The sequence below is a fragment of the Onthophagus taurus genome, chromosome 11 (genome assembly GCF_036711975.1).
Source record: "Onthophagus taurus isolate NC chromosome 11, IU_Otau_3.0, whole genome shotgun sequence".
Lineage (NCBI taxonomy): Eukaryota > Metazoa > Arthropoda > Insecta > Coleoptera > Scarabaeidae > Onthophagus > Onthophagus taurus.
The window spans coordinates 12,821,738-12,847,381 of NC_091976.1; the positions used below are offsets into that span (position 1 = coordinate 12,821,738).

Genomic DNA, 25,644 nt, shown 5'->3' on the forward strand with positions numbered 1-25,644 from the left:
TAGTGTCCAGTTCTTTTGTTAGTTTTTAGTTCTAGTTTTCCCTTTGTTTATTGATTTGTTTTTCGACTTTGTTCGTTCCTGGTTCGTTTTATTCTTTAATTACCTTTTCGTTTGATTTTCCTTTTTGATGTCTAATGTCTGTTGATTATAAATAATAAACAATTTAATTAACTTGTTTATATTTCTTCTTAGTTTATATTTTTTTAGTTCTGGTTTGCCTTGTGTTTACTATTCACGTTTCTATTCTATTTAATTATTTCTTTTAATTATTAGCTTAAAAACTTATTAACTTAATAGCATTTGGTTTTATTTCTATTAGTTTTTAGGTCTTGTTTGTATTTTGTATAGTTTGTATTTTGTATAGTTATTTGTACTTTGACTGTATTCTTTTCATTTTCGTTTTCATTTATTTAGTTATCTTTCGGTTTTTAAGTTTAAGTGCTATTTGTGGCGTTTATTTTATCTTGCTAACAATGAAAATCAGAAGGAGTTTTGATGTTGATACTTTTGTTAACGCGCTGATTCGAATAAATGAAGATGTTGGTTTGACGATGTCTGATTTAGAAAAGCGCCCACAACGTTCAACATCAGATTTATATTCTATTATTTGCAAGGAATTAAGAGTTAGGAATAATTTCATCAATAAATTATTTTTTTTTACGCACTTCACAAGGAAAATGTTAAATATCTCTTCAAAATATTCCGAAGTGTTAGAACAAAGAAGAAATTTCCTAACTATAAAAGATATCAGCAAACAAGACAGTCAATCTTCCATCACTTGCAATAATGATATTGAATGTGCAGAACACTTACATTTACTCACAACCCCCCTCAGTAAACAGAAAACAACTTTTGGTTTACAATTGGAGCATTTTATTAGTGTAGCAGATCAAAGCTGGACTGATTTCCAAAGAAGAAAATTAAATGTAAAAAAAATACTCTTACAATTAGAAGTAACATGTGTAGTAGTATTTAAGGGATCCCGAGTCCATAGCGACAAAGCAATAATTGTAGAATATGGTAAGTGCAAACATGAGGGTTGTAGGAAGTTCAGATTTGAATATAAGTTTATAGACAAATCATTAAGACTTATTGTTAAATTTGACAAAAGTTATACTAAACATGATGCTAAGTACACCTATCAAATTCGAAATGTCGAAAGGGACGATTATAAAAATAGATTACAACGCAATTCTGCATATTTAGTTAGATCGCAAGATTTACATAATATCGACGATACTGCTTCGAGAGATGGAAATCTTCAAACTGTGAGAAGTCTGTCAGTGTATCAAAAAATTAAAAGCGAAATCAAAACAGAAGGGGACTACCACATTGACGACTACACGGATCTGCTGTTAACCTCTATAAACGAAAAAGCAGATAACACGAAATATATACAGTACCCTAATGGTAGAACTTTGGTATACCTTTATTCAAAATATGTTATTAACAGTATAGTACCAAAAGGAACTAAAATAAAGGTTTATTTCGACGCTACTGGCTCGTTGGTGCGCCCTTATGTGTCCGAAAAAGGACGACGACCATTTTACTACGCAGGAGTCGTTAATATAAAAGGTCACATAGTTCCTTTATTCGAGTTAATTTCTTCTAGTCATGACGCTGTAACCATATCTTCCTTTCTAAGTCATTTTAAAAGATTTGTTACTGTGAAGTGCAATAGAAAATGGCCAATAATATCTGAACTTGTAACAGACTGGAGTTTTGCTCTAATCACAGGAGCTTGTATGAGCTTCAACAACATGACATTGTACTCATACTTGAAGTTATCATACAACTATTTAGTTGATACAAATCATAGTTTTAATAATTTTGTTGTTTTAAGAACATGTGTATCCCATTTAATGAAAGCTATGTCAAATTATTTACATAAAACCAAAGTAAATAAAAAGAGCGTCGGTATTATATTAGACTTAGTTGTTGTGCTAATTCAGAGTCGAAATCTTACACAGTTAGTAGATAACTTCCGTAGTTTATTATTTATTGTCAGAAGTGCGGTCGTTGACGAGAATGTATTAAAACACCTTAAAATAATGAACAATTTTGTACTAAAAGAATTAACTATAGAAGAATATGATATCATTAATGATTTTGATGTTGATGATTTTGCGACCATGGGTAGTTATGTGAATACACCCTTTTATAATCATTTTCAACAAGTGTATAAAGAAGTAGGGGACGTATTAGATGATTGTGAGAATGTGAATTATCATGAAAAAAATGATTTGCAATGTGTTCCATTCGCAGAGTACCTGTTAAAAAACTATATGCCATTTGTACCTTTATGGACTTCAATCTTAGAAAGTAACATTTCGGGTAATATATTAGAAGATGAAAAATTACCATCCAATTCCAATGTCGAATGTTGGTTTAAGATTTTGAAAAAGAATATAGTTTGCAATGAAACACATATGAAAGTGGGTCGGTTAATTAGAACATTAAAGGATATTATACACACAAAGGTGAAGGAAGTAGAACTAGATATACCACACAAACGTAAAAAGCAAAAGGAAATCATTCATGAAAACAATATTGATGATTTGTTACACAAAGAAAGATGGCGACCAAATATAAAGAAAAGGCAAACACATTTTAATAAAAGGAAACTGCAAAGTTTTCTAGAAAAACACGTAAATCAGGAGATGTCGCTTGTTTCTTGTGTTGAAAAGGGTTCGACGAACAGGCAAGTGATACAATCTTGCACATCATCGCCATCAAAAACTGAAGACACTCCGCTTATACATATTGCCGATAATTCACCGAACACTCGGGAGATGCAATCTCACACATCATCACCATTGTCTTCCCATTCGAGTTATGTGGAGTTTTACACAAATGGATTAATGCGTAGCAATGAATATTACTTTAGCGCAATAGACAAACAAAATAGACATAAACATGCGAAACCATTTTTGATTGGTATTTATACATATTACAAAACTAAAGTGAAGCTTATGAGTGAAGATTATTTTAGATTGTTGTCAAAAAAAAATCTTGGAAAATTGTTTGTAAAAGACACTGCTGATAGGTGGCTATCAGATTCCTGTATTGATGCCTTCGCGTTTGCATATTTGCAAAATTTTACTGACATATATTACGTTGACACAGTCTCAACACAGTTTATGTTTTCAAACAATACCTCTCTGAAGCTACAAATTTATTCGGAATGCTTCAATAAGTACAGATACATATTAATTCCTTATAATATTAATTTTTCGCATTGGACTTTAATTGTTTTAAGTGTACCTAACCACTTAATATATTTTTTTGATCCAGGACACACAAATGCCCAATCCAAAATTTTTAAAATGGTAAAAAAGTTTTTTTTACTTTACAACAATTTCAACAATTCTGATAACCAAATTGACGTGGATGAATGGAAAATGGCACCAAACTGTAAAAATCCCAAACAGTTGGATAGTGTAAACTGTGGCGTGTTTGTGACGTTCTTTATTAACACCATAGGTGAAAGTGGAATACATGATTTGTTTTTAAACCATAAAAACTTTGATCCCGAAAATCACAGAATTTTCCTTCAGAATTATTTATTGGAAAAATCTAGTGATATAAGGAAATATTGCCCTTGTTGTGGACTGTACAATGTATCAAAATACATCAACTGTAACCAGTGTCATCGTTGGTACCATTTCTACAATTGTTCCGATATTCCAAAAACCATTTCATTTGATGCTGCCTCCCATCCTTCCTTTCTTTTTAATTGTTTGTTTTGCCGAACATAGTCCCATGCCAATATTAAAAACATATTTTAACTGTTATTAACTTATATTTGTATTTTTCTGTACCAGCAAGAATGTAAACGTTATTTTTCATAGATATATATTCAAAGTGTTACTTTTATTATTTGTTAATATATTATTTTGTTTATTTTATTATTTGTTAAGACATCATACATTGTCAATGCTTTTAAATTTTAAATAAATCATTGTTTCAACGTTATGGTTGCTTCATCAATATTTTCTTTTATTTCCTAATAAATTAAAAATAAATCCTTACTACGCCCTGAGAGTATAACAATACTTTGCAAAAATGTTGTTCGCGCACGGGCTTTGTAGAGGATCCTTCTAAGTTATTTTACCTGGTTGCAAAGTGAAGCACTCCACGGGGGACGAGAAAAGAAATCCTAAAGTTACCCTACAAAATTAACAAAAATTAAACCCTCACCCTGCATCCCCATCTCTAAATTCGGGGGTTCTGATCGTGCACGGGGGTTCTAGAGGGTTCAACTTAATTATTTAGCGTGGTTGCAAAGTGAAGCACTTCACGGGGGATGAGAAAAAAAATCCTAAAGTTACCCTACAAAATTAACAAAAATTAAACCCTCACCCTGCATCCCCATCTCTAAATTCGGGGGTTCTGATCGTGCACAGGGGTTCTAGAGGGTTCGACTTAATTATTTAGCGTGGTTGCAAAGTGAAGCACTCCACGGGGGATGAGAAAAAAAATCCTAAAGTTACCCTACAAAATTAACAAAAATTAAACCCTCACCCTGCATCCCCATCTCTAAATTCGGGGGTTCTGATCGTGCACGGGGGTTCTAGAGGGTTCAACTTAATTATTTAGCGTGGTTGCAAAGTGAAGCACTTCACGGGGGATGAGAAAAAAAATCCTAAAGTTACCCTACAAAATTAACAAAAATTAAACCCTCACCCTGCATCCCCATCTCTAAATTCGGGGGTTCTGATCGTGCACAGGGGTTCTAGAGGGTTCGACTTAATTATTTAGCGTGGTTGCAAAGTGAAGCACTCCACGGGGGATGAGAAAAAAAATCCTAAAGTTACCCTACAAAATTAACAAAAATTAAACCCTCACCCTGCATCCCCATCTCTAAATTCGGGGGTTCTGATCGTGCACAGGGGTTCTAGAGGGTTCGACTTAATTATTTAGCGTGGTTGCAAAGTGAAGCACTCCACGGGGGATGAGAAAAAAAATCCTAAAGTTACCCTACAAAATTAACAAAAATTAAACCCTCACCCTGCATCCCCATCTCTAAATTCGGGGGTTCTAATCGTGCACAGGGGTTCTAGAGGGTTCGACTTAATTATTTAGCGTGGTTGCAAAGTGAAGCACTCCACGGGGGATGAGAAAAAAAATCCTAAAGTTACCCTACAAAATTAACAAAGATTAAACCCTCACCCTGCATCCCCATCTCTAAATTCGGGGGTTCTGATCGTGCACAGGGGTTCTAGAGGGTTCGACTTAATTATTTAGCGTGGTTGCAAAGTGAAGCACTCCACGGGGCATGAGAAAAAAAATCCTAAAGTTACCCTACAAAATTAACAAAGATTAAACCCTCACCCTGCATCCCCATCTCTAAATTCGGGGGTTCTGATCATGTACGGGGGTTCTACAGGGTTCGACTTAATTATTTAGCGTGGTTGCAAAGTGAAGCACTCCACGGGGGATGAGAAAAAAAATCTTAAAGTTACCCTACAAAATTAACAAAAATTAAACCCTCACCCTGCATCCCCATCTCTAAATTCGGGGGTTCTGATCGTGCACAGGGGTTCTAGAGGGTTCGACTTAATTATTTAGCGTGGTTGCAAAGTGAAGCACTCCACGGGGGATGAGAAAAAAAATCCTAAAGTTACCCTACAAAATTAACAAAAATTAAACCCTCACCCTGCATCCCCATCTCTAAATTCGGGGGTTCTGATCGTGCACGGAGGTTCTACAGGGTTCGACTTAATTATTTAGCGTGGTTGCAAAGTGAAGCACTCCACGGGGCATGAGAAAAAAAATCCTAAAGTTACCCTACAAAATTAACAAAGATTAAACCCTCACCCTGCATCCCCATCTCTAAATTCGGGGGTTCTGATCATGCACGGGGGTTCTACAGGGTTCGACTTAATTATTTAGCGTGGTTGCAAAGTGAAGCACTCCACGGGGGATGAGAAAAAAAATCTTAAAGTTACCCTACAAAATTAACAAAAATTAAACCCTCACCCTGCATCCCCATCTCTAAATTCGGGGGTTCTGATCGTGCACGGGGGTTCTAGAGGGTTCGACTTAATTATTTAGCGTGGTTGCAAAGTGAAGCACTTCACGGGGGATGAGAAAAAAAATCCTAAAGTTACCCTACAAAATTAACAAAAATTAAACCCTCACCCTGCATCCCCATCTCTAAATTCGGGGGTTCTGATCGTGCACAGGGGTTCTAGAGGGTTCGACTTAATTATTTAGCGTGGTTGCAAAGTGAAGCACTCCACGGGGCATGAGAAAAAAAATCCTAAAGTTACCCTACAAAATTAACAAAGATTAAACCCTCACCCTGCATCCCCATCTCTAAATTCGGGGGTTCTGATCATGCACGGGGGTTCTACAGGGTTCGACTTAATTATTTAGCGTGGTTGCAAAGTGAAGCACTCCACGGGGGATGAGAAAAAAAATCTTAAAGTTACCCTACAAAATTAACAAAAATTAAACCCTCACCCTGCATCCCCATCTCTAAATTCGGGGGTTCTGATCGTGCACGGGGGTTCTAGAGGGTTCGACTTAATTATTTAGCGTGGTTGCAAAGTGAAGCACTTCACGGGGGATGAGAAAAAAAATCCTAAAGTTACCCTACAAAATTAACAAAAATTAAACCCTCACCCTGCATCCCCATCTCTAAATTCGGGGGTTCTGATCGTGCACGGGGGTTCTAGAGGGTTCGACTTAATTATTTAGCGTGGTTGCAAAGTGAAGCACTCCACGGGGGATGAGAAAAAAAATCCTAAAGTTACCCTACAAAATTAACAAAAATTAAACCCTCACCCTGCATCTCCATCTATAAATTTGGGGATTCTGATCCTGCACGGGGGTTCTAGAGGGTTTGACTTAATTATTTAGCGTAGTTGCAAAGTGAAGCACCCCCCGGGGGATGAGAAAGAAAATCCTAAAATTACTCTACAAAATTATCAGAAATTAAACCCTCCTCCAGCATCCCCATCTCTAGATACGGGGGTTCTAGAGGGTTCAACTTAAGTACTTATCGTGATTTTAGAGTGAAACGCTCCCAAGTGGTGAGAAAAGTTCATATTTGAAATAAAATTTTAGGACCACTACTTGTTTGATCGACTGTAAATATTCGAATCTGTGTCTGGCGAGTGAATCTAACTTCAGCCACATGGAAGTAAACCAGTTTCTCGGAGAGATTGGAAGGTACTACTAAAAGTCTTCGGCGATGGAACACGCCGATTTGGAAAACGTCGTCGATATTCAATTGAAGCTGCAGTAGCGTTTCTATCACAATTTCCCAGTACAAAAACCATATCAGCATACTCAACAGTCGTAAACTTAAACGGCATTGTACGCAAATAAAATTCAAATAATTTTAGATTAAACGGCAAGCTTGTCAAATTTGACAGTAAGGTAAATAAGTACTTTATTTTACTAATGCAGTCATAGCACACTTATCCTTTGAGCCCCGCGCTGAGCCGTAACGCCATAATTTTTAAATATTATTTTCAAATTCATATAACTCAATAAGTGAAGTGAATCGGACATATGTTCATATGAACTTTTTTATTACACATCATCTAAACAACATGCTCCATTAGTGCCGGGAGAACTTCATGAAACACCCTGTATAAATTGTTTCTATTATATGTGGGTGCCGTCTCTTATGCTTCAACGCTTTTTTAACGTTCGACACACTGTCAAACGCTTTCGTCAAATCTATAAAGTTGTGCTATTCTTACGCGATTGTTGTTATGTGCTTCAAAAAGCGATGTTGTAGGAGGTAGGAAAACAACTTGATGTTGTCTAGGAATAAAATTCCTCAGCAATTTTCTGGATCTGAGGATGTTCCTTTCTTAGAAGTTGGAATAGTGATATTGCTTCCAGCTCTCTTCTGCCGCTCTTCGGAGACAGTGTTGTTTTTTAGTTGTTTAATCTGTATCATTACCTCCTCCGTTGTAAATTGTTGTGTTTCCTCAATTTGTTCAGCATCTACTCTCTCTAGTGTTTGTCCTTCAGCAGAGGTTATATCACCTTTTCTTTCTGTAAGAACTTGTATTTAAACTTCAATCCACGATCAGTTGATACAGCTGTCAGTTGTTCTTCTTCTGTTAAAGTTAAATTCAAATTAAGACAAAATAAGTCCTTATCGTAGCTGTAATACGCGACTAAGTACTTTTCCTCAGTGTGCAAAAGCAGCGTCTGTGTTGGGAGTCCATATTGACAGATACATAGTGTTCGAATAAAGGTGATTTAGGAAGTCGTCATTTAATAAAGGTAACTATTTGAACAATTTGATCTGAAACTACCGTTTATATTTCTCCTAATGTTTTTCAAGCTTCCAATTAACCTTTCAGCATCCGGCAACTTAACTCACTGACCAGAAAAACCACCACCAACGAAATCCAACTTCACTGCCTCCCAAAAACTAGACTGGTTTTATATCAAAATATACAGTACGCGTTATAACTAACCCACCCCCGGTCTAATTTGAAAACGGTTCTAGATACATAACTAATATACGGGTTTTCCATTTAAAAAAACAAAGTTCACCCATTTTCCGGAAAAACTAAAAGTGATAAACAATTTTTAGATTAAATTATTTGGGCTAACCAAAAATAAAAAATCGACGTGATTCGGTTCATGACGATATCTCAAACTGTTTTCAAATCAAACAGAGGGATTACTTATGACGCGTATTGTATATACGGGTTGCTTCTATAAGTTGTGGCATAATTTTAATCACAAATACTAGACTAAAAATGATGACGATTAGTGTAAAAATTTTTGGTCTAAATTCATAAATGGCTAAGATATCGGGGGAAATTTTTAAACATTTTTTTAAATGTTTTCAATATGGTTTGTCTTAAGAAGATAAAATTCGGCAAAGTTACAACATAAGAAATCGTATAAGATCACTTTTCAGAATATGCAACCACAGGATCAATGCTAGATTGTTCATAAAGGTTATTTTCTTAAACTTTTTTATTATGTCGTATACCCTTACATTTTTCAACTGATTCTGAAAGCCTATTTCATTTTGTTTTCGAGTTATTCGCAAGAAGAGGCAACCTCGATTTTAAAATGGTTTCATTATTCGTAGGTGCCTATGAACACAAATTGTAAGTAACACAGTAAAGCAACTGTGAAATTATTACCCGCAGTACTTATACCGTCGTATTCTACGCATTTCATGGATAGACCTGATATAGACACTCGTGGCTCAAAGATCTGCACTTGTGGTTTGGATGTATGTACATCTATTGAAATATTCAGATGTGCAATATCACGCATTTATTATAGCAAGTTCAATCGACAATCTGCGTAGGGAGATGGCGGACTAATTGTAGGGAAAAGAATGGAATTGTTATTAATAAAGGCTATTTATTGCACTTTCGGTTATGCGATTTGATTAAATATTATATATGTATGTATATTTTTCATAATTATAAAGGCACATACATTAATCGTATATATTTCAAAATCAGAAAGTGACTTATTGATTTATATTTTACTTATTTATGAAAACAATGAGGTTTAATTTCCAATTCACCTTCATTGCTTTTATTAGAGATGCTAACTTCTAAGTTAAAACTATAATATCCATCGATGCTTTTTCTGCTTAAATTAACGCGTTATTTTAATCTTAATGAAATTTAAAAAATCGTTTTGATTCGAACGATCAAGATATTAGTAAAACTTGATGACAAGTAAAGATCAAAGGACAGATTAAGTCATTGTAACTAACTAATTATTAATTTCTGACGATTTTACTCGAATTGATATAATCTAATTTTCAAATGGATTCCTTTGGACAATTTACAATTCCTATGCTAATTCGTGCGTACAATGAATGTTTGGCGACAAAGGCGTGCCGAGGTTGATAAAGGCTCTCCATCTTTACTGTTAAAGCGAGAACCAGTACCTAATTACCCTCAGTAGTTTGCATCATCTAAAGGGTTAGTAGCAGTCGTGTTTTGATGCGTTATCTACCTCCAAACTAGAAACCAAATTAGTTTCCTCTTTAAATAAAAGCACAAACAACAACAAACATGTGCTATTGACGTTTCTTTTCTGTTTAATTACAAAGGAAATTTAAAAATCTTCTTTATTTTTTACTTTAGTTGAAAAATGAAAACAGGCACGGTTCGATTAAGATTATAGGCAATCGCCGCAACAAGTTATTTTCCGGTGGAATCGAGTCCATCTAGCGATAATAAATAATCAATAATCGTCTCTCAAGGGTGAAATCGGTTTATAATTTCAACAAAATTTCAAATATAATTGATTTTTAAAGTTTTTTTTTAAGTTGAAAAGGTGGAAAAAATTAATTCATTAAATTTCTTTTTGTTTCAGACAACGCAACCAGATTTTGTAACTCCGATAATACTTGGGATAAATATGCCGATTTTAAAAATTGCACGGAATTAATGGAAGAGGAGCACGAAGTCGAATTAACCACTACGATTTATTTATGCGGATATTCAATAAGTTTGGTCGCTTTGATAATTGCAGTTTATATTTTCATCAGATATAAGTAAGCGAAAATTTTTTATGCTTATCTTTTTTGACACGTCGAAAAGTTTAAACATCTCGTGTTTAAATTTGGATTAACTATCTTATCTTTGCAATTCTCGGAATAAGAAAATATTCCCGTAAAAGGAGCGGTTTTAATATCTTTTTTATTAATTTAGGATTATAAATAATACACGAAATAATAAATTATTACAATGATTTATTTAAAATTCAAAAAATGTAACAAAGATAATTGATTAGAAATTAAATAATCTCACCCTTTTTTGCCACGTCGATGTTTATGAGTTTGCAAAATAAGATGGAGGAGTTGAATCTCACTATTCTATAAAAGTGAAGAGACCACTACTCCACTTACTCAACCGACTCAGAAAATTCTTACAAGAAAATGTTTTCTTAATGTTTTCCTCACAACGTCACGAGTAACACTACTAAACCGATTCTAACGCGTGAAAACCAAGTTGAGAAAAGAGATAATAAAGATGATGCGGTAAATATTTGTTTTTCCATCGCGATAAACCCATTTTAAAGGAACTGTGAAAGTTGTAAGTTTTGTAGACTTCGGGCGCGTCTTAAAAGTGGAAGAAATAGATCTGGCACGAGTACTTAAAAAATAGTTAAAAAGAAAAATCTACATGCCATAGACCTAGCCTTCCACCTTAAAGTCAACACCCGATTTTTCCAGTCGAAACGTCTAAGGCGATGTAATTAGATCAACCGTTTCATATCATCTTTTATAGGCAGGGTTTTCTTATCCTATATTGATATACCGATATCGATAACCAATAGTCGTCGTTGTCATACGTGGCATTTATTTATAAGAAAATGTACCGATAACGGGTTATCTACCTATTTTTTTCCTTACCGCACGTACTCCAACTAAAATCCATAAATGTAGATCAAAATTTTTCGTGTATTTACCCAAAAATTTCTTCGCGTATGATCTAAAAAGTTGTTTAAGATTTTTGGAAGAAAGAAATCGAACAATAAAATATTAATATTTTTATATTTTTTGTGAACATTCTTAAATTTACTACTCAAAGATGTTTGCGTGGAATTTTTACTCTTAATACCTTGATATCATATCAGTAATCAAGTTTAATTGATGGGATTGATAAAAAAAATTGTTGTGAACCAGACAAAAACATGTTTCGTGTTCATCTTTTATTATTTATTTTATTCTATTTTATATTTAGCTTAAATTTCAAGTAAAAGCTAATTCTATATCTTTATTTGTTTATTGTTTACTTTAATTTTTGCTAAAAAAGTGTCAATAGTGACCCCATTATGAGAAATTTAGAGTATTAGTGTGACTATTTAATTTACAGCTATTGTGAAATGTGACCAAAATGAATAAATTAATAAAAATATATTTATTCATAAAATGTTTTATAACAATTCCTTCATTTCTTTTACTTCAATCCAAGTAATTACTTTATGATTATTACAAATAAATGGATTGCAATTTTTACAAATCAATGAAGACTTTCTGTCAGAACTCCTGGAATATTTTCAACAGTGGAAACATCTCATGTTTCCACTGTTATTCCAGTCTAGTTCCAATCTTTGGTTTTCTTGAGAGCTGCTTCAGAGTATCTACACTTGACTTACTTCTATTCTAGTCAATAATTATTTGTGTCTTCTTATTTTTATGGTGTTGGTTTTGGAGGATGGGATCGGCACATGGTTGTTAACATCGGCTTTTGTCGCATGTTTAAATATCGAAACTGTACATTGTGAACGCAAGATTGTAAGGTAGTTCGCTCGCTGGCACTCAGACAAGCCTTAAACGCGCTGAGTGTGACACATATGACTTTTGCAGCTTTTGGGCGTTGGCACTGCGGGAACAAATGTGCACATTTGACTGCGTCAAATATTTGTTTTAAGATTCTTTCTGAATATATATTGAATATTAACGGCTACAGAATAATAGGCTTTGTTAAAAATTACCGTGATCCAGATTATTTCTGCTAATAGTTTTAAGAATACCCTCCTGGACGCCTCTTAAGACGATCTTCAGCGGCTTTTCCTTCGTGAGTTTGCAAAAATTCCATGACACGTTGGATTCTATTACGTTGGTACGATAGTATTCGAAGTTCAACTTTCAAATTTGCCGCTTCTCTATCATTAATACCAGCTCTGCCGTCGATATCTTTATTGATATACATACCTTTGTCCTGATTGACTACTGGTGGTATATGCAGAGCGTTGTTCTTGCTCTTTTCTTCGCTTTCCTGGCTGAAATTTTAACTTAACTGTTTACTTTTCTAGAAAAAATGAAAGATTTCAGATTACCTCTATGTTTGGTATTGATTTCATGTCCTCTTTATTTACGAAATTTTTTTTAAATTCGTTACTACACTTATTATATCTAAGTAGGCGTTTGTACAAGCGGCAACATCTATTGACAAAGAATGTTTGAATCATCTTACTTTATTATTAATAAAAAAGATAGTTTCCAGATTTGATGAATGTATTCCTTGACCTAACTTTAATTTCTCCTTCATCGTTGAGTATGTAGATGATATCTGTGCGGTTCCTTTTGACCGAGTCGATCATGTTCTTTATGTTTTTAATGGTTTTGCACACAAAAACCATTTACCAAAGACTAATATGGAGTCATCAGAAAAGATGATCAAACTAATATCTTGTACTACTACACTAAACCTACGTACTCTGAAAAATCATAAATTTTCACTCTGATCATTCTGTTAATCTCTTGATTAACACTATTGTTGCTAGGCGCGACAGAATTAAATTAATTTCCAACTCTGTTTTTTTTTAGAAAGAAATAAGAAAAGATTGGCCAGTGTTTTTATCAATAATGGTTTCCTGAACCAATAAAAACAATAAAAATAGTTAGAGTAAACTTTCAGTAAACTTGTAGGACGATTCCGCACAACGCTCCCCAAATATGTACATATGTATATGACTCCTTCTTAATCGACCACCGTACAATTGAAAACATTATACACCAATGGCAATTTACTTATTATTTTCAAACTTATATATTCCTGTCGACGCGCATAATTAAACATGTCATGCAATTGTGTTTTGCGAAGATTCCTTATACTATTCGCAGCATCTCCACACAATTCTATAATCCTATGTATCCTTACAGTTTCTGTAACTTTTGTGCAAAACATGCGTTCCTAACATCATTGTAGCTACTGGATTCGGTCTCGTAGCATTGAAAAATACATTGAAAATTCAACTGTTTATTTTCTCATTTGCTTACAAAGGCAGATAAAACAATATCCAAATTACTCCAGTTTAAAATGTAAATGTAGCGGTAAAGAAACAGTTTGAGAATATCCTCATTTAATTGATTATATGATATAATATGTTTATAAACATTGTTTTGATACTTCTTGCCTTTTCACAATTGTTTTCCACAATAACTTTCTGTTTAGATGAAGACCGATGTATTTAACAGCTTTCTTTCACGACTTTTTATCATTAGCCTTCATTAATACTTACTTCATTGCTTCAATCTTTTTACGCTTCATCAGCAACACAAAATAATCAGTATATACAATAATTCTAGCTTCCAAAAAAAGTAATGGAGACAAAAGACCACATTGTGGTAAGCATATATACGTAACTTTTTTTTCATTCCCTTTTCCTAATTAATAGTCTCTATCCTAATTACTTTTATATTATATATTATTGATATATTAACTAATTTCTATTTATTAACCAACAATATCCCCTTTAATAAATTTTCTCGAGCAGTCAATTAATTCTATTATCTAAAGGATTTTAGACGAATATTTTTCCCCTTCTATCTTTCTAGATATTTTGTGTATTGATTTTACTGGTATTTTCCTGTAATCTTTCATGAAAATGGTAAATAGTTAAGTCAAAAAATTAATCACACAATTAAGGGATATGTTGTACACAATAAAACGTACTCTAATCTCAGTCAGATGCAAGACCAATAGGTGTAATACAAAGTTCGATTCTCCTCTCCCATTCTTTTCTTCCTACATAGAATTTTCATTATTACTTAACGTTTCACTGTATAGCTTAAAACTTAAGAAAGATTGCCAGGAGCGTAATGAAAATGAAGAGTGATTAGTTGCGCATCATGCTAAGGACATCACTTTAATTTGCTATCTTGGATAAGTAGTTAACTGACCGTAAGAGTTTTTTAAAATGGTACATATTAATAGACGATGGACTTGTGAGTTTTAGCACGGATACTGAAAATTTAAGTTAAAATTTAGTTTATGATTTTCAGTAAATCTCCTCATTTGGTTCTTTGTCTCCATGAACACTTTTTGGGAATTCTTGAGTTAAAGTTATTATAAGGTTTTGTGGAAGAGGATAATGGATGGTTTCTTTGAGAGATGGCTTCGTTTTTTTTTTAACAATGGATGTATACTTGTCAAAAGAGAGTCATCTCTAAACAGTAATCTGTGTATAACATCCCTATTACACGCCTCTCGGGAAATTTGTCTTATTTCAGCCTTCTATAATAGCTCTCAATGAGTTCACATCAATCTCATGTCCGCTTGCTATTGGTTCCAATATAATTGACATTCTGAAAATTAAGGTTTCGTCAACTGTAGTAATTCTGCTTGTCAATTTAGGTCATTGGAAAAATCTTCTAACCGAATTCTCACCAATGGTATTTACAAAGTCACCTTTAGAAATATCCACTAAGAGACCTAGCTCTTGTCTGAACTTCTCCTGAATTATTTTGTCTCAATTGCAGTCTATTTATCTTTTCCAGATCTTGCTTGCCACTTTACAATTGAAAACTAGTATAACAAGTAAAGGATATTCCTAATGATAGTGATTCTGGGTTCACATCTTTCTTCTTTGATAGATGTTTTAATCTTTTGGAAGTCAATCTTTTAAAATGTTAGCAGCATCTAAATTTTCACTAATTCTCAAGCTAATTTGTGCTGCAAACGTTAACTGCTGTTGATTTGCTTTTAATGGCCAACCTCCTGCACTTGCATCTGCTAAAGGTCATTGGCAAAGCGATAACACCTTGTAACCAACGAACAGTCGCGTTTTCCAATACGTCACTTTTCTTGCAGATCATTAATTTTTATAATCAGATTTAAAACAGGGCCGTTTATGCTTCAGGATTTGTCATTCACATTTGGTAATTTCAAATAAATGGAATTTTATTATTAAGAATCATAAGTTGCGAAAGCCTAAAAATTGTGTCATAAGTAACTGTATACATGTAAGAACCTTCACTTGCAATGTCTCTATCGAAATCTTCTTCTCAAAGTATCACTAACTTTTAGAACGACTAAAAGTAGGTGTCTTTAAAGCTCCATGATTTACAATGTGCAACGTAAACGAGAATCCAAGTAGCTTTTTGTTCTGAAAAGACGGCTTAACCCGAAAATCTCTAATTCTAGATCTAGTGTTAGTTCTGGTAGTAGGAGTAATATAAACTAAAACATAATGTACTAAACCACGATTAAAAGTTAATAATTAATTACACACTCAAATTAATCAGTGGTTTAAGTTTTCAAAATCAGAATTGTCGATGTCGTTAGTCGTACTCAGCTGGGTGTCTGAGTTTGTATTTAAATCCATGTTCGTAACACTCGTCACAACGTCATTCCTTCACTTCCTTGTCGAACCTTCTTTAGTTATGCTGCAACTTATTGCAAGTACAACAGTAACTTTAAAACACTAGGTCAACAAAATCAGCATCAACATGAGAAATGTGTAGAATATGAAGTATTCGATTTTGATTATTTCGATTTATTGGATTCGAAATTGTTTTCACAATTGTGAGATTACGTACATATCTCACAATTGTAATCTTTCCTGCTCTTACGGTTGTCAATTTTTTTTCTATTATTAGGATGAATGAATGAAAAAGTTTATTCAATTAAATTATGTATGGTACGATGAAACAAAATTAAATTTGTTTTAGAACACATTTTATTTCATTCTACAATATATTTCAATTACTTTTTGGAATAAATTTTTTTAAATTTTCAACTTAATTTTGAAAACAATCAACTCTAAACATTGTGAATTAAAAAATCGCAACAACTTAATTTATAAAAATTAAGAAATCGTTTATGGCACAACAAAACTAAATTACATTTTCTTTAAAATGCCGTTAATCTTGTCATGATATCTCAATTAGTTTTAACGATACGATTTTTTAATAAGTAACATCCATAAATGTTAACCGTATTTAAAAAATTATAACAACGATGTTTATGAAATCTATGAAATCACGTTATAGTACCAATAAAACTAAATTAACCCTTTGTGTCCCGACGGTACTTTAAAGTACCGGTAGTTTTAAACATTCATTTTAAACTGTAGTCATCTATTCGGCGCATTTAGAGCTGTCGATACTTTCTACTATACAAGAAAGAATCTGTATAAAAAATGACACAATCCGCACTGTAGGGTTTTTAGGTATATTTAAACTTATTCGTCCAGATGTGAGGTTAGAAGTTTAGTGAAAAGTGGTCTTGTTAAATTTTGTTGTTCAAAAAGGTATCTTTTTGATAAATGGTTATTAAAAGAAAATTTAAAAATTTAAGTTTTGTTCCAACCCAACAATTATTATACATCATTTTAAAGAGAAAGCTTTGAGCTTTAATTTAGAATAAGTCTCATTCCTTAATTTCAATAAATACGGCTTCCAGAAATTTTTAAATTAGTATCTTTTTTGACACTTTTAGGTTATACGAAAACGTAAGTTTTATTTCAAACTTTTTTTTCTCAATATTTTTCCAATCCAACCCAACAATTATTATACATCATTTTAAAGAGAAAGCTTTGAGCTTTAATTTAGAATAAGTCTCATTCCTTAATTTCAATAAATACGGCTTCCACGAATTTTTAAATTAGCATCTTTTTTGACACTTTTAGGTTATACGAAAATGTAAGTTTTGTTTCAACTTTTTTTTTCTCAATATTTTTCCAATCCAACCCAACAATTATTATACATCATTTTAAAGAGAAAGCTTTGAGCTTTAATTTAGAATAAGTCTCATTCCTTAATTTCAATAAATACGGCTTCCACGAATTTTTAAATTAGCATCTTTTTTGACACTTTTAGGTTATACAAAAATGTAAGTTTTGTTTCAACTTTTTTTTTCTCAATATTTTTCCAATCCAACCCAACAATTATTATACATCATTTTAAAGAGAAAGCTTTGAGCTTTAATTTAGAATAAGTCTCATTCCTTAATTTCAATAAATACGGCTTCCACGAATTTTTAAATTAACATCTTTTTTGACACTTTTAGGTTATACGAAAATGTAAGTTTTGTTTCAACATCTTTTTCTCAATATTTTTCCAATCCAACCCAACAATTATTATACATCATTTTAAAGAGAAAGCTTTGAGCTTTAATTTAGAATAAGTCTCATTCCTTAAGTTCAATAAATACGGGTTCCACGAATTTTTAAATTAGCATCTTTTTGATACTTTTAGGTTATACGAAAATGTAAGTTTTGTTTCAACATTTTTTTTCTCAATATTTTTCCAATCCAACCCAACAATTATTATACATCATTTTAAAGAGAAAGCTTTGAGCTTTAATTTAGAATAAGTCTCATTCGTTAATTTAAATAAATACGGCTTCCAGGAATTTTTAAATTAGCATCTTTTTGACTCTTTTAGGTTATACGTAAATATAAGTTTTATGTTAACATTTTTTTCCTCAATATTTTTCCAATCCAACCCAACAATTATTATACATCATTTTAAAGAGAAAGTTTTAAGCTTTAATTTAGAATAAGTTTCATTCCTTACTTTCAATAAATACGGCTTCCAGGAATTTTTGAATTTGCATCTTTTTTGACGCTTAGATTGAGCGAAAATGTTAGTTTTTGCTCAATATGTTTTTTCTCAATATTCTATCAGATTTTCGTCGTTCTGTAAATACAAAAAAAATTATAACTTTATTATTTATTATTACATTTGCTTATATAAACGAATGGTTAAAATAATCGCAGTGTAAACCAAAAAATTAATCGGGGGTAAATACACAAGAGCTTGACTTTTAATCGGATAATTTTATTTTTACACGAAAGTTTTGTTACCATGGAAATAACTCGAAATCAAAAGCATGATAAAATCGCGACAGCTTTAGCTGGAGCGATTTTATCTTTTGATTTTGATTGAGAGTTATTTCCAAAGGGTAACAAAACTTGAGTGAATTAAAAATAAAATTATCCTGATTTAAAATCAAGCTCGAGCGTATTTTAGGGAGATTAATACACGACAATTGCACAATTTATCAACAATTTTTAATTATTTATTAACTATTTTTGACTTAATTATAGTTGTCAAAAATGTGACGTAAACAAAAGTATATATATGGTAGTCGCGTTTTAATCAGTTATAAAATATCACGTGTGATTTATTCAGTTGAAAAACCTAGGTAACTTTTATCCACTTAGAAATTCACGTTATTGGTCGAAATTTTAAACGATCGTTACTCTGATTGGTTGTATATTATTGGAGTGCATTAATCGGGGGTAAATACACAAGAGCTTGACTTTTAATCGGATAATTTTATTTTTACACGAAAGTTTTGTTACCATGGAAATAACTCGAAATCAAAAGCATGATAAAATCGCGACAGCTTTAGCTGGAGCGATTTTATCTTTTGATTTTGATTGAGAGTTATTTCCAAAGGGTAACAAAACTTGAGTGAATTAAAAATAAAATTATCCTGATTTAAAATCAAGCTCGAGCGTATTTTAGGGAGATTAATACACGACAATTGCACAATTTATCAACAATTTTTAATTATTTATTAACTATTTTTGACTTAATTATAGTTGTCAAAAATGTGACGTAAACAAAAGTATATATATGGTAGTCGCGTTTTAATCAGTTATAAAATATCACGTGTGATTTATTCAGTTGAAAAACCTAGGTAACTGTTATCCACTTAGAAATTCACGTTATTGGTCGAAATTTTAAACGATCGTTACTCTGATTGGTTGTATATTATTGGAGTGCATTAATCTACGCGAACGCACAATATTAGCGCAAAATGTGACTTTTTGATTAAATGAATTTTGTGGCTTTATGAGCGACAAGTAAGGTAATAGTGAGATGGTTGTTGGCGCCTGTGAACTAGCTGTGTTAGATGACAAAGCATACAGATTATCGAAAGGCAACCATTACATAAATATGAGCAAAGCCGATTATAATACGCAGATAAGAAATTTATGGTTATAAGTTTATAATTATAGTTATATTTAAAAAATATATAATTCTCAAATGTATACGTTAAACAAGATGACTTGTTGGTCACACCTTGATTCCTGTGAAAATTATCTTTAAAATAGTACAAAACACATACGTTTATCAACTGAAAGTTACCTACTCGAAAAAATAAAAATGTGACCGGTTTTAAACTGATAATAAAACTGGGGTCGAGTAAATATTTGTGAAGTACTTTAAGTCTACCTGTTTGGAAAAGCGAATCAGTATCAAAAAAAAAGTTCTAAAAATTAAATAAATAACGAAACGAGTGAGATTTGACGCCTAATAGCGTTATTAGATAATGTTTTTCCTCCTTCTCACCGAGAAAAGTGTTGCACAAAACTCAAGTCTCGTTCCTAACACGAGTTTTGATGCCGATAGCGTCTCGACTCGTTCAAATATTTACGAACTTCGATCCTCGTTCCATTGCGTATCAGGTTATGAAATATCTAAAGAAGGTCGACTGCAAAGTGAGGCAATTTTTCCCTGAAATTTCCCGCTATGCGATCGCCTTAAATATTACATGAGCTTCTCACTACTTATTATACCATTTTCACGGTTGAAATGAAAACGAATAATTTTTTGTGAATCTTCCAATGATTTGCACTTATAAATTAAATTAAAAGAATTTTTACTATTTCCTTTTTGTATTCTCTTACAGAGATTTAAGATGTTTACGTAACTCGATCCATATGAATTTGATGATCAGCTATATTTTTTCGAATTTCATCTGGATCCTTACGTTATTGGTACAGGTGAGTTTTATTGTTGTTATTTGAGAATGATAAGAAAAGGTGTTTACTTGGAAATGTGAGAATTTAAGGAATTTTCAATTTAAACTGGTCTTAAGCGCTTACTCTATACTTGAGTTTTAATGAAACCTCTTAAGGAAAATCGTAGAAGGTTGGATGAGAGGATTAATTTTAATCAAAGTTTAAAAGAAAAAAAGATAAACATTCTTTTAAAACTAATTAAACTAACTAATTAAAAGAAATTATCGTTTTAATGACGCCCATCAAAACATTTCAAGATATAGATCATATAAATTTAGTCTTTTTAAATAAATTTGAGGGTCAAATTTGAAATATTTTCTGAAGAGAAAAACTAAAGTTTAGGGATAAAGACAGTTCGATGTTTCAAAACTTCTTTCTTTGTTGTTATCGCAGGACATCTAACATAGATATCTTATATTGGGTTTCAGGTGTCTTTGCCCTCAAGCAAAGTTTCCTGCGTGTTCTTACTGCTTCTGCTGCACTATTTCCACCTCACCAACTTCTTCTGGATGTTTGTCGAAGGTAAGCACTTCGTTTTTTAGTTTGAAAGTGCTCTACTTTGATAGAACTTGCAGGAATTTTTATAAAATCTTCAATCTTAATGAAGCAAGTTTGTACTTTATTAAATTTAATGTACGCACTAATTGTTCAGATTCAAATCAATTTAGGTTTTATTTTTAAATCTCAATTAATCATAAAAATCTTAGTTTCTGAGATACGATTTTTTATTTTAAATATAATTTTCGTTACAATTAAGACTTATCATGAGTTACATCATAACAACTAAGTATATTCATTAAGAATTTGTTTATGGTGCAATAAAATTAGATTACATTTTCTTTAAAACTCTTTTTATTTCATCGTAATATGTTGATTAGTTTTTGAGATACGATTCTTTAATTTTCAACGTAATCTTCATAAGAATCAAACTGAACAGTGACATTAAAAAGAATTAACAAGTTTATGTAAATTAAGGAATCGTTTATGGTACAAGAAAACTAGATTAAATTTTCTTTAAAACGCCGTTTATCTCGTCAAGATATCTCAATTAGTTTTGGAGATACGATTTAATTATGTAAGTAACCTCCATAACTATTAAACTTACACAGTTATATTTAATAAAATATAACACAATGATTATGAAATTCAAGAAATGATGTATGGTACAATGAAACTAAATTAAATTTTCTTGAAACCACTTTCTATCGCATCGTAATATTTTGATAAACTACTCAATATAATCTTCATAACTATCAAATTAGTACATTGTAATTTAAAAAATCATAACAATAAAGTTCCTTTTCATCTCGAAACCTTCGATGTTGCAGTAATTAGTAATCTTTTTTTCATTATATTTCAAAATTTCACATCCATCATCGACGCGTATTTCGGCATTTTCCTCCAAATTGCTGTCATGTTCACGTTTATAAACCGACAGCGCCACCATAACTCCCCCCAAATGTCCTCACTATTCCCAAATATCCCTTTCCGTGTACGGGGAGAGTTTATTGGGTAGGTTATTTAACGTTTAATTACGATGTAAATTGGGTTAATAGAAAGTACACTCGCACTCAAACAAATTTAACGTTTTATTTTTATAGGTTTATACTTGTACATTCTCGTCGCGAAGGCTTTCGCCGGTGAAAATATAAGATGGTGTTTGTACGCTTTCATCGGTTGGGGTAAGCCGCAAAAATTTCTAAAATGTTATGATCGTTTTTTCTTTTTTGTGAAATGGTGGTGGAGTAATCCAGGTCGTTTTCGTTTGGGTTATTTCAGGAGCTCCGGGGATATTCGTCGTAATATGGGGGATCGCGAGAACTATATCGATATTCTTGGAAGACTGGGATAATCGTGAACTGGTAATATTTATTTTATTTGTAATGTTTTTATTTTATTCTCCCTTACTTATTTTATATATTAACCACTAAATTATTAAAATCACTTTATTAATCAAATAAAGGGAATATTCTAATAAAATGGCCTCTTTTATGAAAATAGAATGTTGAAAATAATTATTCTTTGTAGCTCTGTTTAATAATGATGAACTGTTTGGTTGTATTGTAAACCCTCTGGAGAGATTTTGCGAAAATTTGCGTTCCACGCGTGCAAAGCTTCAATTAGCTTTCGAGTGCACGCTCAAAAACAAATGGGTAGCAGACCCGGCGAGCTTAATTTGTCGTTATTGCTATCTCTTTAGACTCTTGGAGATTAGAGCTAGAGTAAAGTTAATTGAGAAAAAGAGAGAGAGAGAAAAAGAAAAAGGTCGCTTTCGTCGACGCATCGTCCGCGGGGGGAAATTATTTTTCTCAGAAAAATTCTTTTATTAAAACTTTTTATAATTATAAAATGTAAAAAAAATGTTTTAATAATTTTTTGTTCCTTTTTAATTGGGACACAACACGGTTTTGCAGCAACATCAACGTAACGGAATTAAGACCTGCCCCTGGGCACCACATCCTCTAGATTGGATCTATCAGCTGCCAGCGGTTCTCGTATTACTGGCAAACCTCATCTTTCTCTTCGTAATCATGTGGGTACGTAACAAGAAGCTTTGAAAATGACATTCTTGTTGAAAAATCGATCCTTGTCTTTTTTATTTTTTGGCTCCGCTTAGGTATTGATCACCAAACTTCGATCCGCAACGAACGTCGAAACTCAACAATACAGAAAAGCAGCAAAAGCACTCCTCGTACTAATTCCTCTGCTGGGTATAACTTATATATTGATGATAATGGGGCCTACGCAGGGCGTTTCGAAGCAGATTTATGAATATGTACGCGCTGGAATGTTGTCGATTCAGGTAAGCTGGAATTCGGACTTCCTGTTTTGACCCCGAGATTATAACCCCTCAAGCGTATAAACTCACCATTAACTGTTGTAAAATGTACATAGTAAGCTCACTTACAATTAGCAAACTGAAATTAGTTAAATTAAACCCTAAACTTTAAACGTGTTGTTAGAGATAGAAATATTTTCCATTTGGTTACACAAAATACAATACATATAATAAATTCGGAACCATTCGAAACGAACCCAGTAACTCTATGGAAATTTTTGTAATGAGGTCAATCGTGGTCATCGAGTCGAACGGCACCAACAAAACAACAACCACAAAAAAAGAAGTGTTCTGAATATGCGTGCGATGTCGAAATAAAAAATAATTGAAGTGGAACACGAAAATTACATTTATCGATTTATATGTTGGGAGGTACTTTGACTATTATTTTACTTAAAAAATTCTTTTTATTTTTAGAACAAATCCCTTTTGCTATTTGATCAAGAGTTTTAGTTATACCACATCAAATCCAAACATACGCAGGACACACTCTCAAATCCCAAGATCAATAGGGTCAGGTTCTCGCACCGTTGAACTAACCCAGCTTAGCTTGACAAACGTCGCGTAAAATCGGAACTTTGAACAATAAAGAACCCATAATAAATTGATGAATGCCGCCAAATTTAGATTACTTTCACTCCAATTTTTAATAAATTATTTATTTCAAGGGATTTTCCGTTGCATTCTTTTACTGCTTCATGAACGCCGAAGTAAAAAACACCGTTCAACATCACTTTAGAAGTTGGCATACAACCAGATCGTTAGGTTCGAGACGAACTCGATATAGTAGCCGAGATTTCTCATCGCCCAAATTCAAGGATAGTTTAAGGTAAATTAATTCAAATTTAAAACAATCTTTATATAAATAAATACTTTATTTAAGATTATACCACGCGGGTGGTCTATTTAAGAAGAGAGAATCCGCAACATCCGTAGGTACAACAACTACCCTTATCTCAATTCCAACACACCGAAACAGCTCCCCTCAAATTCGTTGCCCTCTTCTACCACCTGCTACGAATGAAACCGGCTGAGAACGGCAGCCACGGGAGGATCGCAGGTTAACAATGGATATTCTTCTCGAAGAAGAAAGTATGTTACAACTCGACGAGATTTCCCGTGGCAATGGAAACGTGATTGCCGAAACAAATGTGGATGATAATGAAAATGAAATGTAAAAGAATGATGGGTCCAAAGATTCAAAAAGAAATCCTTCCGAATTTATATTATTTTTAATTTTACAATTATTAAATTATCTTATTAATGTACAAAATAAAGAAAATAAAGTAAACGGTGTTAAAACATTTAAAAAAATAATTGTTTCATTTCAAACAACAAAATAATACACGAAAGTAGTTCAACCATCCGTTGATAACAACATATCTCGAAGTGAGTCATAAAAAATCCTCTTGTTATCTGGGGAGATGGCACGAAAACATGACGAAATGTAATCCCAACTTAAGTACGACGCGTTGTCTTTCCAAATACTGTACACATCGTCGGAGCTTATAAATCCCTTTCCTTTTAAATGCGACGGCGATTAAAAGTTTTCGTTTACGTAACTACATAGGTACTTTAAATCTTACCATCCTTATCTAACAATCTGAAGATTTCGATCGCTCGTAGTTCTTTATCCACGACGGTATTGTGGTATTCCATAATTTTTAAAAAATTTTCGATGGGGATTAAGAGGTTGTTGTGAAATAATAGGGAGACTTCGAATTCGGATGGGGTGTAACCAAAAATGGATGTTATGCAAATTAAATATTCACGTTTGGTTAAATATTTTTTGGGTCCTATTAATTTTTGAATAAATTTTTCCATTCTTTTGTATTATTTGATTGACAAATTAAACTGTCATTGAATTTATTACAAAATATTATTAATTATATTTATATTTTTGTGGTCCTGTATATTCATCTTAATGTAAAATGTCTATTAACGGTACTTGACAGAACTTGTCAGAGTAAATTAATCTTATCAGTAAATATAACCGATAATTACTTACTTAATAGGTACCTATTTGTAGATGAATACACTACACCGGGCATGAAAACAACAAAATTACTCGGTCATCCAGTTTCAAACATTGCCAACATGAGACAAAGGACTACAAGAAAATATATACCGTATCAACGTATTCAACGTTGAACTAATGAACATGCCAAATGATACTCGTAGAAACAAGTGTGCCCATATCAGTCAGTTAACACAAATTGAAATTTCTCTAAATTATAAAAACTGAACCGCCTTGAGGTTACTTCGAACCTCACCAGTTTTCATATCCAAATCGCTAT

At 32.6% G+C, this 25,644-nt stretch overlaps 1 protein-coding gene and 1 long non-coding RNA gene across 2 annotated transcripts in view; one reads left to right on the forward strand and one right to left on the reverse strand.

Moving 5' to 3' along the window:
* LOC111422149 (diuretic hormone receptor-like) overlaps positions 1–24,655 on the forward strand; it is a 51,699-nt gene extending 27,044 nt beyond the window's left edge. Inside the window, exons 3-11 of the mRNA XM_023055377.2 lie at positions 10,333–10,513; positions 20,397–20,490; positions 20,937–21,030; positions 22,110–22,190; positions 22,288–22,370; positions 22,923–23,045; positions 23,126–23,311; positions 24,016–24,176; positions 24,231–24,655. Of these exons, the coding sequence (XP_022911145.1) occupies positions 10,333–10,513; positions 20,397–20,490; positions 20,937–21,030; positions 22,110–22,190; positions 22,288–22,370; positions 22,923–23,045; positions 23,126–23,311; positions 24,016–24,176; positions 24,231–24,381 (1,154 nt within the window). The 3' untranslated portion in view covers positions 24,382–24,655. The remainder of the gene's footprint in view (positions 1–10,332; positions 10,514–20,396; positions 20,491–20,936; positions 21,031–22,109; positions 22,191–22,287; positions 22,371–22,922; positions 23,046–23,125; positions 23,312–24,015; positions 24,177–24,230) is intronic.
* LOC139431855 (uncharacterized) lies at positions 24,546–25,188 on the reverse strand. The gene is made up of 2 exons (XR_011641894.1): positions 24,934–25,188; positions 24,546–24,868 (listed from the first exon to the last, which is right to left on the reverse strand). It is a non-coding gene; the product is annotated as an uncharacterized lncRNA (long non-coding RNA).
* Positions 25,189–25,644: the final 456 nt, after the last annotated feature.